At 44.5% G+C, this 16,169-nt stretch overlaps 1 protein-coding gene across 1 annotated transcript in view; it reads right to left on the reverse strand.

Annotated features, from left to right (window-relative positions):
* Nucleotides 1-3,074: 3,074 nt before the first annotated feature.
* The window catches only part of ccdc33 (coiled-coil domain containing 33), a 241,599-nt gene continuing 228,504 nt past the window's right edge, over nt 3,075-16,169 (reverse strand). Inside the window, exons 18-23 of the mRNA XM_052042733.1 lie at nt 15,472-15,603; nt 10,366-10,450; nt 8,716-8,852; nt 5,500-5,583; nt 4,669-4,785; nt 3,075-3,486 (exon numbers count right to left, since the gene is read on the reverse strand). Coding sequence (XP_051898693.1) covers nt 3,457-3,486; nt 4,669-4,785; nt 5,500-5,583; nt 8,716-8,852; nt 10,366-10,450; nt 15,472-15,603 — 585 coding nt within the window. The 3' untranslated portion in view covers nt 3,075-3,456. The remainder of the gene's footprint in view (nt 3,487-4,668; nt 4,786-5,499; nt 5,584-8,715; nt 8,853-10,365; nt 10,451-15,471; nt 15,604-16,169) is intronic.

Genomic DNA, 16,169 nt, shown 5'->3' on the forward strand with positions numbered 1-16,169 from the left:
CCTGCTCTAAGATCTATCTAACCCTTCCCTCCCACATAGCCCCCTATTTTTCAATCATTCATGTGTCTATCTAAGAGTCTCTTAAACGTCCCTAATGTAACTGCCCCCAAAACCTCTGGCAGTGCGTTCCACACACCCACCACTCTCTGTGTAAAAACACTTACCCCTGACATCCCCCTTATATCTTCCTTCAATCACCTTATGCCCCCTTGTGTTAGCCATTGTCACCCTGGGAAAAAGTCTCCGACTGTCCACTCGATCTATCCCTCTTATCATCTTGTACACCTCTATCAAGTCACCTCTCATCCTCCTTCTCTCCAAAGAGAAAAGCCCTAGCTCACTCAACCTATCCTCATAAGACATGCTCTCCAATCCAGGCAAAATCCTGGTAAATCTCCTCTGCACCCTCTCCAAAGCTTCCACATCCTTCCTATAATGAGGCGACCAGAACTGAACACAATACTCTAACCAGAATTCTATAGAGCTGCAACATCACCTTGCGGCTCTTGAATTCAATGACCCGACTAATGAAGGCCAACACACCATACGCCTTCTTAACAACCCTATCAATCTGTGTGGCAACCTTGAGGGATCTATGGACATAGACCCCAAGATCCCTCTGTTCCTCCACACTGCTAAGAATCCTGCCATTAACCTTGTATTCTGCCTTCAAATTCAATTTCCTGAAGTGCTTCACTTCACACTTTTCTGGGTTGAACTCCACCTGCCACTTCTCAGCCCAGCTCTGCATTCTATCAATATCCTGTTGTAATCTACAGCAACCTTCTACACTACATAAATGTTTTAATGATCGAGGAATTGAGGGCTATGGGGAACTGGCACAGAAGAGGAGTTCAGGCCAGCACTGATCAGCCATGATCATATTGAATGGTGGGCCAAGTGGCCTACTTCTGCTCCTATTGCCTGGTGTTCCAGGTTCTTTTGGCTGAACAAAATATACACAATTTGTTTACAGACCATTTCTAACAGGTTTCTTAGAAGTACAACCTCACTTGAAATAAATTACCAGTACATTAAGAAAACACAAAAAAATATTATTTACCTTTTCATCCCAACTTTTAACTCAAACTTCTTAGGTTCAGTGAAGTTTGGATTTAGTTCCACAATTTCCCACGCTGATTTGATTTCCAAAGATCCAAGACCCCAAACAGTTGCAAGTATATTGGCGTTCAGCCACAATCTGGAGAAGTGTTGCTATCGAGGCCATCTGCCAAGATAGCCACTCAGATCAACTCTCTGGGACAATTATTTCCCTCTTCCAGATGTCACAAGTTCCCCATTAGCCTTGCCCATCTGCCACAACCTCTCCTGCCCCACCCAACCCGCAACCACATTCTGAATTTATGCAGCCAATGCAAATTACACTCAGCAAGTTCCATGCTAATTCCTCTCATTTCTTCTCTCATGTAAAACACATATTCTTCTGATTTGCTTTAGATTTGAGGCCCAGAAACAAGACACTAAAATAGTAGTAGGGATGAGATATTTGTTACTTGAAAATGAGGCTGTTCTGCTTACTACAGAGAAGATTAAGAGGAGATTAGACAGAGACAGGAAAATCATGAAGGGATTTGATGAAGAAACATTTAGGTTACTAATCCACGTCACTGGAATATATCACCTACTCCTAATTACACCACACAAGCTTCTTCAGAGGGCAGTTAAGAGTCAACCACCTTGTGGTTCTGGAATCACATATAGCCCAGACTGGGTAAGGACAACAGATTTCATGTTCTGGATCTATTCGGTTCCTTTATTTAAATTTATTTCAGTTTTTTTTCATTCCTCAACTGCTTTGCTGGGATTCGAACTCACGTTCCATGATCAACACTCCAGGCTTCCAAGGACTAGTCCAAAAACTTGACACCAATGACAGAATGGTCACGAACAAAAGATCCAAAAGGAACAGGAAGAAAACAAATCTGCGGCATTTTTTAAGCTTGAAGATTAAATCAGGAATGAGCAGAAGGCCAGGATTTAATGAATGCGGAGATCTCAGAGGTTATAGGGCTGGCAAAAGGACAGAGGATGTAAGAATTATTAATGTGATGTGTTTCTTAAATAGGTGTCAAAGTGGGCCATCAAACTTAAGGGTGAAAGTTAACTGGGACTTGGGGTGACTTTCACTTCAGAGAAGGGAGACTACAGGGGAACCTATGAGTTTATTACGAGAATGTTGCCAGGACTTGAGGGCCCGAGTTATAGGGAGAGGTTGGGCAGGCTAGGACTTTATTCACTGGAGTGTGAGAGACTGAGAGGTGACATAGAGGTGCATAAAATAATGTGGGGCATAGATAGGGTGAATGCACGCAGTCTTTTCCCAGGGAAAGGGAAGCAAATACTAGTGGGCATAGGTTTAAAGTGAGAGGAGAAAGGGACCTGAGGGGCAACTTCTTCACACAGAGAGTGGTGTGTATATGGAACAAGCTGCTGGAAGCAGGTACAATAACAATATTTAAAAAACAGTTGGACAGGTACATGGAAAGGAAAGGTTTAGAGGAAAAGGGCAAAATGTGGGCAAATGGGACTAGCTTAGATAGGCATCTTGGTCGGCATGGGTGTTGTGTCGAAGGGCCTCTACCTGTGCTGATTTACTCTGTGACTCCATGAATGCATTGGGCCAGTCAATCAGAAATAAAATAAGTAACGGATGTGTGTTCCAGCAGAAGATGAACGGAGGTAGGGTGGAATTGACCAGTGCTACGGAGAGGGAAGTAAATAGTGGAATGGAGCAAGTGGAGCTGGTAACGTTGTTGTAACCAGGTCTATTACAGCAAAGGCATCGTCAAAGATCCAACACAGGCTTTCTCCATTCTGCGAGTCTAATATCAAAGGAGGAAGTCATCCAGTAACACAGGACCTACATTCTAACCACTGGAAGACTGAGCTTGGAGTGTCCACCATAAAGACCCTACATAACTAGAGGCTCTGTACTCTCCAAGAAATGTGCAACATACCTTCTAGTCTCAGATGCCTAGTGTATAAATACACCTTAATGCTTTTCAGCCCTTCTGAATAAAAAATGCCAAAACATTGGGGAATTTATTAGATCATATTTTATCCATGTATAAAACTGCATAAGATTTTTCTACAGTGTAATTATACTGGACAGTCTACAAATCATTAAATACTAATAAAGAATGCACATACCAATAATTAAAAATTTACATTAACAGTTTTGTGAAAATAGCTGTAAGTAGCCCTTGACATTTAGTATTTCTCTGTCAGAATTCTGAATGCAAAAATAACCAGATTCTTTAGAAAAGAAGCAGATCTTTTCCTCTCATTTTTATTGGCATCGGTTCAATCAAGGAATTAGTCACTTGCCACATTCTTTGCTTTCAACATGACCAGGCATCCGGTTGAAATATCCTCTGACAATGCTGTTTATAAATTCCTCCTCTGAAATCCAGGAGAAAGCGTCCTATATCAATTTCAGGCCAGATGTGAATCTGAAGCATTTTTCTGTTAAAAGTGCATAAGAAAATATTAGCAAGAGTCTCTGGGTCTCTACTGCTTTAAGACACGATATGTAGGGTAGTCCTAACTGAGGGCACATTGAAACGAGATAGCTAGTAAATACAATAGAGAATGCAAGGGAAACCTTGTTATCCAAACACAGAACCTGCATCCACAGGGAGTGATTGAGGCAATTAGCATTTCTGAAGTACATTTCAGGGCAAGGGAAAGCCTAGAATTTATTCCCCATTCCTATTTTCTCTTCAGACCAACCTCATGGAACCACTGCAGCCTTATTACTTAAGGGGTGTGCCCACAGTGCTGTAGGGTGGAGGGGATGGCGAGATGGGTTCCAGGAATTAGATCCGGTGGTGATGAAGATACAGTAATATGTTTTCCAAATATGGATGTAAGACACAGAAGCTGCAGCGATGGTGTTCCTATTTACCTAATGCCCCTGTCTGTCTAGTTTGGGAGGTACTGCCAGATTAGCCCAGGTGAGTTTGGTAGAGTTTCTGGGATTGTGGCTTTGAAGGAACAATGTATAAGGGACTGGGAATGGAGGTTCTGCAGGCTAGGCCAGGTGAATTCAGATGACGGGAGCTCGTACACCCTGATATGATTCAGTTGGGCTGAGTGGCCCATTTCATGTGCTGTAAATTTTATGTCACTCTGTCCTAGGGCCCGTAAACTGTGGAAAATGTTACCACGGATCTTACATCTAACCACAACTTTATAACATTTTTAGCCACCCTCTTTACTCATGGTGATTTCCAACCACACGCTTTCCACTAGAGCCTGGTTTCCTGAGCTGAGCCTGATGGACTACTTGTGTCAAGTTCAGGCTGGCTTGGGTGCTGGATTGGCCAGAGTTGGATTGGCTGTGGTCAGGTTGGGGTTGGACTGGACTTGCTTGGGTTGGGAGCAGATTGGCTACGGTTGGATTGGCTGTAGTTGTGTCAGTGTTGGAATGGCCGTGATTGGATTGGGTGTAATTGTGTCAGTGTTGAATTGGCCATGGTTGGATTGGCTGTCGTTGTGTCAGTGTTGGAATGGCCATAGATTGGCATCAGGATGTATTTTAAATTTTATCCAAGCAGAGGTCTAGCTTACTTGGGATTCCTAGTTAAAGAAGGAAATGTTAAGTTTGCAACAGACAAGCATTAAGGAGCACAGAAATTCACTCACCAAAGGAAAGTCATGGAACACCATGGTGGAGGTTCTGGTGAAACCATGTTCATGCTCTGAGAGCCTCGTCAACATACTCTGCTTCTCTCGTCCCCATTTCCGTGAGTTCTCCTCCAACTACAAATAAACAGCAGGTCAGTTACAAGTTCACTCAAATCCCCAAGCCATGCCTGAATCACAAATAATTTGCTCTCTCAATCAGCCAAGATTGACTGAGGTTACTTTTTCACCAATGAGGCCACTTTCCACACAACAGATGGACCAAACGATTTGTGGTTGAGCCCAATTTACACTGGAGTCTAAAGTATAAACGGAAATTGGTGGTGATACTCAGCAGGCATCTTACAAGGAAGCAGAGTTTCTGAAAAGAAGTCTGGTGTACTTCCAGTACATCTTGTCAATATTTTAGTTGCAATCGTATTCTGATTAAGTTACTGGATAAATAACTAAAGGCCTTGACAATTCCTTGGAAGAAAACCAAGAGAAAGAAACTGCAGATACTGGAAATCTCAAGTAAAAACAGAAACGCAGAAATAATTCATGTTTCAGGTTAAAGATTCTTCATCAATTCTGACAAAGGATCTCGGACACTGCCTGACCTGCTGGGTGCTTCCAGCATTATCTGCTTTTATAATTGATTTGAACCTGTGGCTTTGCACTCACTAAAGGCAGCTAGGAATTTAAATTTAAGTAATTAAATACTGGACATAGCAAAGTGTGCATCAGTATTGGTGACCTTGAAATACTGGATTGTTGAGAAAAAAAACGGCTGGTTTACTGATATCTTCATGGGAGTAGTCTCTCTGGAAGCATCTTCTGGAACCTACATACCAGAGTCTCCAACGTTTGGATACGTCCCTGGGCTTTCTCCAATTGCGCCAGCAAACTTAGTTTCTCTGAGTCAGCCAAGGATTCCTGAAAGGAAGAGCAGGTAGTTAGGTTGGAGTTGTAAAGGGAGGGTTCCCTCGTGGGGGCTAAAAATAGAAAAGCTGGGAATCTGAGATAAAGACTGAAAATATGAACGGGAGCCTTGTAGAATTTTGTCACATTAAGGCATTGATTTGGGTTGGTTTATTATTATTGTAACATGTACCGAGAGGCATGGGATCCAGGGAAACTTGGCTGTGTGGATTCAGAATTGGCTCGCCCATAGAAGACAGAGGGTGGTTGTAAATGGAGCGTATTCTGCATGGAGGTTGGTGACCAGTGGTGTTCCACAGGGATCTGTTCTGGGACTCCTGCTCTTTGCGATTTTTATAAATAACTTGGATGAGGATGTGGAAGGGTGGGTTAATAAGTTTGCTGATGATACAAAGGTTGGTGGTGTTGTGGATAGTGTAGAAGGCTACAGTAGGTTACTACAGGATATTGATAGAATGCAGAGCTGGGCTGAGAAGTGGCAGATGGAGTTCAACCCAGAAAAGTGTGAAGTGCTACACTTCAGGAGATCGAATTTGAAGGCAAAATACGAGGTTAATGGCAGGACTCTTAGCAGTGTGGAGGAACAGAGGGATCTTGGGGTCCATGTCCATGGATCCCTCAAGGTCGCTGCGCAGGTCGATAGGGTTGTTAAGAAGGCGTATGTTGTGTCAGCCTTCATTAGTCAGGGTACTGAGTCCAAGAGCCGTGAGGTAATGTTGCAGCTCTATAGAACTCCGGTTAGACCACACTTGGAGTATTGTGTTCAGTTCTGGTCGCCTCATTATAGGAAGGATGTGGAAGCTTTAGAGAGGGTGCAGAGATTTACCAGGATGCTGCCTGGATTGGAGAGCATGTCTTATGAGGATAGGTTGAGCGAGCTATGGCTTTTCTCTTTGGAGAGAAGGAGGACGAGAGGAGACTTGATAGAGGTGTACAAGGTGATAAGAGGCATAGATCGAGTGGACAGTCAGAGACTTTTTCCCAGGGCGACAATGGCTAACACGAGGGGGCATAATTTTAAGGTGATTGGAGGAAGGTATAAGGGGGATGTCAGGGGTAAGTTTTTTACAGAGAGAGTGGTGGGTGTGTGGAACGCACTTCCGGCAGAGGTTGTGGGGGCAGATACATTAGGGACATTTAAGAGACTCTTAGACACATGAATGATAGAGAAATGGAGGGCTATGTGGGAGTGAAGGGATAGATAGATCCTAGAGCAGGATAAAATGTTGGCATAACATTGTGGGCCGAAGGGCCTGTACTGTGCTGTAATGTTCTATGTTCCATGAATCTCATGGGATATACCCCACCAGTGTTGATAGCCATAAACTGCACAGTGGCTGCATTTTAGACCACTGTAGTTACTTGCCCAGGCTATTCTGACAGCACCTCCCAAACCCACCAGCTCCACCACTAAGGAGCCCAAAAGCCGTGGACACATAAGAACACTGTCACCTACAGCAACAAACAACCTGCTGGAGGAACTCAGCAGGCCGAGCAGCATCTGTGGAGGGAACAGAATTGTCGACGTTTCAGGTCGAAAGCCTGCGTTGGGGAGCTTCAAAGTTTTGTTTTAGTTCCTCCAATCAAGAGACTGCCAGTTTTAACCCTCTACTTTTGCTTTTCTTAATTGTTGTAACAGGGTGTTCTTCACACAGCACTCCCAGAAGAGAGGTTGCCTGGCAACCAACCATCCCAGCTTGCCTGTCCCACTACAGCACTGAGGTAATGCTGCACCATTATCCAATGAGTCATGTACTTACATATCGCATTGACAAGCTAAAATGTCCCAAGACTTTTCACGGGAGAGTTTTCCGTCAAAATTCAGCACTGACCTTCATAAATGATATTAAAACCGGTACAGTTTATAAGGAGTGGGAGGGAGGGGTGCCAGTGAAGTTTAGGGAGGGAACTCCAGTGATCGGGCTGGGGCAGTGGAGGTCACAACCATAGAACCATAGAACAATACAGCACAATACAGGCCCTTCGGCCCACAACGTTGTGCCGACCTTCAAACCACACCTAAGACTATCTAACCCCTTCTTCCCACATATCCCTCTATTTTAAATTCCTCCATATGCTTATCTAACAATCTTTTGAACTTGACCAACGTATCAGCCTCCACCACCACCCCAGGCAGCATATTCCATGCACCAACCACTCTCTGGGTGAAAAACCTCCCTCTGACATCTCCCTTGAACTTCCCACCCATTACCTTAAAGCCATGCCCCAGCTGGAGAAATCAGAACATGAGCTCAAATCCTTGTGAAGAGTTCTTCCAAACTCAGTGGAGAGTCATAGAACACAGAACACTACAGCACAGTACAGGCCCTTCAGCCCACAATGTTGTGCTGACATTTTATCCTGCCCTGAGATCTATCTAATCCTTCCCTCCCACATAGCTCCCCATTTCTCTATCATTCATGTGTCTATCTAAGAGTCTCTTAAATGTCCCTAATGTATCTGCCCCCACAACCTCTGCCGGCAGTATGTTCCATGCACCCACCACACTCTGTGTAAAAAACTTACCCCTGACATCCCCCTTATATCCTCCTCCAATCACCTTAAAATTATGTCCCCTCGTGTTAGCCATTGTCGCCCTGGGAAAAAGTCTCTGACTGTCCACTCGATCTATGCCTCTTATCATCTCGTACACCTCTATCAAGTCTCCTCTCATCCTCCTTCTCTCCAAAGAGAAAAGCTCCAGCTTGCTCAACCTGTCCTGCCAACCAACTCAAACTAACATACGGTAAGTTAATAGATTAATTGCAATTGAGTAAAATATTACAGAATCTTGTTAGTCACTTGACAGTCAATGCAGTTACAGAAAATCCATGCAACCGGAGGTTATTCTGCCATCCTACCTGTACCAACCAAGCACTGGGTCCTTAATTCTGCAGGTCCTCAAGAACACATCTAGGTCATGTTTAAATATGGTGAGAGCTTACACCTCCATCACACTTTCAACGAGTGAGTTGTCTGGATGATAAATCTCTTCCTCATTTCCCCTTTAATCCAATCAATTATTTAACATCTATGAGGCAGTTTTGAACCCTGCTACTTAAGAGGCAAGGTGCTTCCTGTTCCCTTCCTGTTTCTGTCTTGTCCCTTTAGCTAGATCAGCCTTACCTTGACGGAATAAACTGGTTGCTGGAGAATAATAGGTCCAGGCTGCATTCGTAGCTGTCCCAGTTCTTCCCGCAGCCGTGCGTTCTCTGCCAGCAACACCGCCTCCACCTCCTTCTTCACAGTGTCTTCAGTAGCTCCTGATCAAAAACAGGCTGCCTGAGGTTTCTCCCGCACATACAATGGACATCCAATCCCACCACCAGCATTACTGTCCACTTATATAAAACGTTTAACACCTCGAACATAGTTGAAGAGACATTTTATTGTGCTATTGTCAAGAAACATTGACAAGCCCAGAAGAAGTGGCTGCAGATTACATTAAAATGTCCTCAGCTCACTGAAGAAGGAATCTTAGGAATTGTAAGAAAATTGGTTAACTGAAATAAATAAGAAAGGACGATGGGAAAATCGGCCAATAGTGGAGATGGCTTAAAGGTCATTTAGAAGTAACAGGCTACTAGTAAGATCAGGGAAGTGTTTAAATTACAGGACTTCGCTGGCTGGAGCAGAGATAAACAAATGGAGGTTAGAATACAGCTTAAGCGCAGGACAACTGATCATGAGATAAGCTGAGTCATGCAGAAGGACAAGACCATAAACCAGAGGACCAAAGTGCAGGGAGAATGGGGGAAACTGCTGTCTGGCAAAGGAAGCAAAGTCCCATTTGTCAGGCAGTGAGAGGCAACCCTTGCAGAGATAAAACAAAGATCAAACACTGCAAAGAGAAGTGGGTTATTGATGAAATTGTGAAATCCGCCTGTAACTGTTGTAACACGAATACTATAAATTGCTGGAAGTCTTTTGGATCAGTGGAGTATCTTTGAGCTATACACTGTAACTGGCCTGAATAAACCAATTTGTTGGAGAAACTCACCACTGCTGTACAAGAGATTTTCCTTGTGTGCTGTCCTGATCTGAGCTGTAATTAAGAGGGCGACTGGGAACCACATTAAAGCCAGATTCAGGGTGCAGGTTAAACACACAAATTCCTCCAACACTCACCTACTCCCCTGGTTGAAGAGTGTGAAACCAAGGGTCAAGACAATGGGTCAGTCACTTAGGCCAGCACAGTGGCACAGCTGGTAGAGCTGCTGCCTCACAGCTCCAGTGAACCGGGTTCAATCCTGACCTCCAGTGCTGTCTGTGTGGAGGTTGCACGCCCTCCCTGTGACCACGTGGGTTTCCCCCCGGTACTCCAGTTTCCTCCCATGTCCCAAAGATGCACAGATTGGTAGGTCAATTGGCCAATATAAATAAATTGGATCAAAATGAGGAGAAATTTCTACTGAGACACAAGAGATTCTGCGGATGCTGGAACCTGGAGCAACACACACAGAATGCCGGAGAAATTCAGCAGGTCAGGCAGCCTCTATGGAGGTGAATAAACAGTCAACATTTCGGGTCGAGACCCTTCATCAGGAAATGTCTACTCTCTGAGTGTTGTGAATCTTCGGAGTTCTCCACACCAACCACTGTGGACACTCACGTTGCTGAGCAGCACAGATTCCTTGTTCAAGGTGGGACATAAGGATTGGGACGGGGAGGAGGAGTTGAGTTTGCAGACCAGCTGTGACTTCACTGAATGACGGAGCAGGCTCGAGGGGCCGAATGGCCTATTCTTGCACCTATCTCGTGTCCCAATTAACTTACCTGTGCATTTCTTGGAAACATCAGGCCTTTCTCTCAGTCTCTCTTTCAACTTCTTATCTAAAATATTCTCCATTTTTTCTATAACCTGAAATAAGAAAACAATAAAGGGACCTATTAGAAGCTGGTCCATGTGGAACGGGCGGAGGGTTATTCTGCGTCTAACCTAACTACGGTCTCCCAAACCGCAAGGTTAATCACTTGACCAGGAAGCCAGATGGTCAAGGAATTTGCTCACAACCTCCCAGATAGAAATGTGTCCTTCATGCACTGAGAGTCATAGAGTTATCCCACACGGAAACAGGTCCAACTCATCCATGCCGACCAAGCTGCCTACCCAAGCTATTCCCATTTGCCTGCATTTGGCCCATATCCCTCTAAACCTTTCCTATCCACATACCTGTCCAAACATCTTTCAGATGTTGTAACTGTACCCACCTCTACCACTTCTTCTGGCAGCTCGTTCCACATACCCACCACCCTCTCAGTTGCCTCTCAGGTCCCTTTTAAATATTTCTGCTCCCACCTTAAATATGTGCCCCCTAATTTTAGACCCTCCTCCCCTGGGGAAAAGACAGTGACCATCCACCTTATCGATGCCCTTTTAAGATTTTATGTATCTCTGTGAGGTCACCCCTGCCTCCTTTGCCCCCAGGAGAAAAAGCCCCAGCCTATCCAGCCTCTCCTTACAACTCAAGCCCTTCATTTATAAGAAGAGGCTGGATAGGCTGGGGCATTTTTTCCCTGGAGCAAAGGAGTCTGAGGGGTGACTTTACAGAGGTGTTGGAAGATCAGGAAACTTTTGATATTGAGATAACATAAGCAGCTGTGGACTGCAACTTGACAATCGGGAGATTTCAATCGCTGTTCTTTGTGGTCTGAAAAAGAAATTTAAATATCCTAAACATGTAAGTGTAGTCAAGAGTAATTTATGGCAAGAAGGCAGAAAGTTGCAAGCGTTGGCTCAGGTGGAGTTATTGTTGTGGAGTCATACTGCATGGAAACAAGAGATTAGATCGATATCCCATGGAGGCTGAAGAATGAGGGGTGATCTTATTGAAACAAATAAGGTACTTGGAGGGCATGGCAGGGTGGATGTTGCGATTCTTCTTCCAGTGAGAGAATCTCAAACGAGGGGACTTAGTTACAAGATTATGGGGAAGGTCATTTAAAACTGAGGTGCATAAGAACTTCTTACAGAGATCATAGATATAGGAGCAGACTCAGACCATTCAGCCCATCGAGTCTGCTCCGCCATTCAATCATGGCTGATTCTTTCTCAGCCCCATTCTCCCACCTTCTCCCTGTAAACTTAACCCCCTCACCAATCAAGAACCTATCAATCTCTGCCTTAAATACACCCAATGACTTGGCCTCCACCGCCCTCTGTGGCAACAAATTCCACAGATTCATCCTCTCCACGTTCACCCTATCCAGACCTTTCAGTATCTGGTAGGTTTCAATGAGATTCTGCCCCCCCCCCCCCCACCCACCGCCCCATCCTTCTGAACTCCATCGAGTACAGGCCCAGAGACATCAAATGCTCCTCATATGTTAACCCTTTCATTCCTGCGATCATTCTCATAAACCTCCTCTGGACCGTCTCCAGGGCCAGCACATCCTTCCTGAGATACGTGGCCCAAAACTGTTCACAATATTCCGCATGCAGTCTGACCAACGCCTTATAAAGCCTCAGCATCCTTGCTTTTATATTCTAGTCCTCTTGAAATGAATGCTAACATTGCATTTGGCTTCTTTATTACCGATTCAACCTACAAGTTAACCTTAAGGGAATCCCGATCTGGGACTCCCAATTTCCTCTGCACCTCTGATTTCTTAATTTTCTCCCCATTTAGAAAGTAGTCTAAACTTTTATTCTTTCTACCAAAGTGCATAACCCCACACTTCCCTACAGTATATTCCATCTGCCACTTCTTTGCCCACTCTCCCAACTTGTCCAAGTCCTTCTGCAGACTCCCTGCCTCTGCGACACTACCTGTCCCTCCACCTATCTTGGTATCATCTGCAAACATGGCCACAATGCCATCAGTTCCTTCATCCAGATCATTAATTATAGAGGGTGGTGAATCTCTGTAATCCTCTACCCTGGAGCATGTTGGAAGGTGAATCATTCAGGGTGCTTGGAGGTAGATAGAGTTTTGAAAGGTCGGGGGATTGAAGGCTATGGGGAACTGGTGTGCACAGCTGGGGACCAAATAGGTGGGAGAAGGGCTACAGGTAGATTATCAATAGGGAGGGAGGGAGGGGGATGAGGTTTGAGAGTTGGGAGAGCGTTGGGGTGCTGTGGGATGAAATGTAGGCGTGGTGGGAGTACAGGGGGCCACATGAGATAGGTTCCCAGTGCCAAACTGCTCGGGATGGGTCCTGCTCTGGCAGAACCCCTTTAAGAAACACTGACGCAGGTCTGATGTGATCCACACCACTCATAATCCACGTATGCACGGGCAAAGATCCCAGTCCTGGCACCCAGGTACAAGACGTATGCTGTCACCAGTCTCAGCATCTCAGGTGTAGATGACCTAGAAGTAATGGACTGTGCACACCTGACCTTGAATCAAGTTCCACCCAAAGATCTGACACCACTTGATCTAATTTCTGGGAAATAAATTCAGGGAAAGAAGGCCATTTGGCCCATTGTGTCCATGTCAAGCAATAAAGAGATGGTTAGGCCAATCTAATTTCCTAACCTTTGGACTATTGCCCTGTAGATTATAGTTACCTCACAGCTCCAGCGACTCAGGTTCACTCCTGACCTCCGGCGCTGTCTGTGTGGAGTTTGCAAGTTCTCCCTGCAGCCATGTGGGTTTCCCCCAGGTGCTCCAATTTCATCCCACATCCTAAAGACGTGCGGGTTGGTAGGTTAACTGGCCGCTGTAAATTACTTCTGGTGTGTTAGTAAGTGGGAGAATCTGGGGGAAGTTGATGGCAATGTGGGGATAATAATAAAAAAATAGGATTAGCATCTCCGGATTAGTGTCGGATTGGTGTAAATGGGTGCTTGGTAGTCAGTGTGGACTTGTTGAGCTGTAGAGATCGTTACTGTGCCCAGTGACTTTATGACATTTGAACTGTTCTCCCAGGTATGTTTTAAATGAGGTGACGGTTTCTCTTCCAACACACTTGCAGGCAGCTCATTCCTACATGCAAGTGTAAATGTTTCTCTTCAGCTTCCCTCTTGTTCTTCAGCCGATTATCTTAAATCTATGTCTCCTACTTACCGGCCTTTCTGCCTGGGGAAGTAAGTACTTGCTGTGCCATTGTTTAGTGTTAGTTTAAGTATTTATGCTTAACAAGGCCGTTCAAAATCCAAACATAGCATGGTGCTCATTTGTCTAGAGAAGTTACATTAAACTTGTCTCGAAACTGTGCACAAGTCCTTAACATTATAAAGCAGCCAAAATAACCAAAGACCCCACCCACCCGGGTCATTCTCTCTTCTCCCCTCTCCCATCAGGCAGAAGATACAGGAGCCTGAGGGCACGTACCACCAGGCTCAAGGAAGCTTCTATGCCACTGTGATAAGACTATTGAACGGTTCCCTGATACAATGAGATGGACTCTTGCCCTCACAATCTGCCTTGTTATGACCTTGCACTTTATCGTCTACCTGCACTGCACTTCCTCTGTAGCTGTGACACTTTATTCTGTATTCTGTTATTGCTTTAACCTGTACTACCTCAATGCACTGTGTAATGAATTCATCTGTACGAACAGTATGCAAGACAAGTTTTTCACTGTACCTCAGTACAAGTGACAACAATAAACCAATACCAATACCAAGCATCGGAGTACAAAACTGAGGGTCACAACTGGAAGATTGTCAGTAAAAAAAAGTCCAAAATGAATTCAGAAGATTTATTTTAAGCCCTAGGAATAGGTGGCAGTTCGACCAAGGAAGCACCACAGGTGGTTGGAGAGAGGGGGATATGTTCATTTACGGGGACTGACTATTTCCCTCCACAGATGCTGCCTGACCCCTGGGTTCCTCCAGCATTTTGTGTGGTGCAGCGGTATATTTAAGTCACCTGACTTCAATTGACCACCTCTAACTGGTTACCCAATTCCTAGGAGGCCAAAGGGTACTCCTTTACTACTTCATATCATTGAAATGTATGACAAAAAAATTAAGAGAATTTAACCATACAATTAAACAAATACATTTTTTAAAATGAAAATAAAATCACCCCTTTCCTCAACAAAACTAGACAATTATTTGAATGGGAAAGTTCTAGAAGGATTTGGTGAAAGAGTGAGATGAAGAAGGATGGGAGAAGGCTTGGGTGGAGCGTTAACCAGCATGGATTTGTTGGCCTGAATGGCCTGCTTCTGTGCTGTAAGTTGTATGTAGAGCTTTCTATTTGCTGTTCCCTTCATAAATAGTAAACAGCATTGCATTACATAAGAAGTGCTGCATATGAAGTTGGGCTAAGCCTTAGCAAGCTTGATTCATGACTCAGTCCATGTTGAGTTACAGAACATAGAACACAGAACAGTACAGCACAGGAACAGGCCCTTCAGCCCACGATGTTGTGTCGAACTAATTAAGCTAACGACACCTAATCCCTTCTACCTGCATATGGTCCATATCCCTCCATTCTCTGCACATTCACGTGCCTATCCAAGAGCATCTTAAATGCCTCTATTGTATCCGCCTCCACCACCACCCCTGGCAATGCATTCCAGGCACCCACCATCTCTGTGTAAAAAACTTACCCTTCGCATCTCCCTTAAACTTTCCCCCTCTCACCTTAAATGCATGCCCTCTAATATTAGACATTTCGACCCTGGGGAAAAGATATGGGCTGTCTACTCTATCTGTGCTCTCATAATTTTATAAACTTCTATCAGGTCTCCTCTCCACCTCCGTCACTCCAGAGAAAACAACCCAAGTTTGTCCAACCTCTCCTCATAGCACATACCCTCTAATCCAGGCAGTGTCCTGGTAAACCGCTTCTGCACCCTCAAAACCTCCACATCCTTCCTGTAATGGGGCGACCAGAATTGAATGCAATACCCCAGTTGTGGCCTAACTGAGTTTTGGCATTAGTGCTCCATGTGTCTCAGAACAGTTTGAACAGCCAGCATTACCATTTCTTGTTGCCGTATGGTGTCTTCCAGAATCTTTGACTTGCGTATTTTATCCTGGTACTTCTGTAAGGCCGCATGCTGTTGCTGATGGGCTTTCTGTAGGTGCAAGAGCTCAGTCTCCCGATCATTCTTCTGTAATAGTCAACATGGACACCAAAGGCTTAGAGATTAAGATATCCACACTGCTCCAGCAGTGGTAGTTCTTCACTTCAATCCCTTTTGATAAAATCAATGCATCTGGTCAAATCATACTTCAAGCAATGCATAGTGGATATCTTGAAGACACAAAAGAGTGCAGATGCTGCAACCTAGAGCAACACACAAAGGTCAAGACCCTTCATCTGGACTGAAAGATAGAGAGGAAATGGTCAGTATAAGAAGGAGGAGGGAAGAGTCGAGCTCCACCTATCACCTACCACCCCTTCCCTCCACCTCCTTATACTGGCTGTTGTTGGATTAGGGTCCAGCTTGTTGCTTTTATTGTGTTTTTCCTTATAGTTTTAGCTTTCTTTGCACTCTTATATGTTTGCATAATCACTTGTTTGTCTGTAAACTGTTAGTTACTTGTAGTACATTTGGTTCTATACTTCTGTAGTTTCTTTATCTGCAAAGCTGAAGTGTGACTCAGTCAGTACCTGTTACACAGGTTTCTTATCTAATCTCATCCAGACCGGTTCGTAGTATAAAAGGGAAGCATG

Source organism: Pristis pectinata, chromosome 32 (genome assembly GCF_009764475.1).
Source record: "Pristis pectinata isolate sPriPec2 chromosome 32, sPriPec2.1.pri, whole genome shotgun sequence".
In the NCBI taxonomy this organism is placed as follows: Eukaryota; Metazoa; Chordata; class Chondrichthyes; order Rhinopristiformes; family Pristidae; genus Pristis; species Pristis pectinata.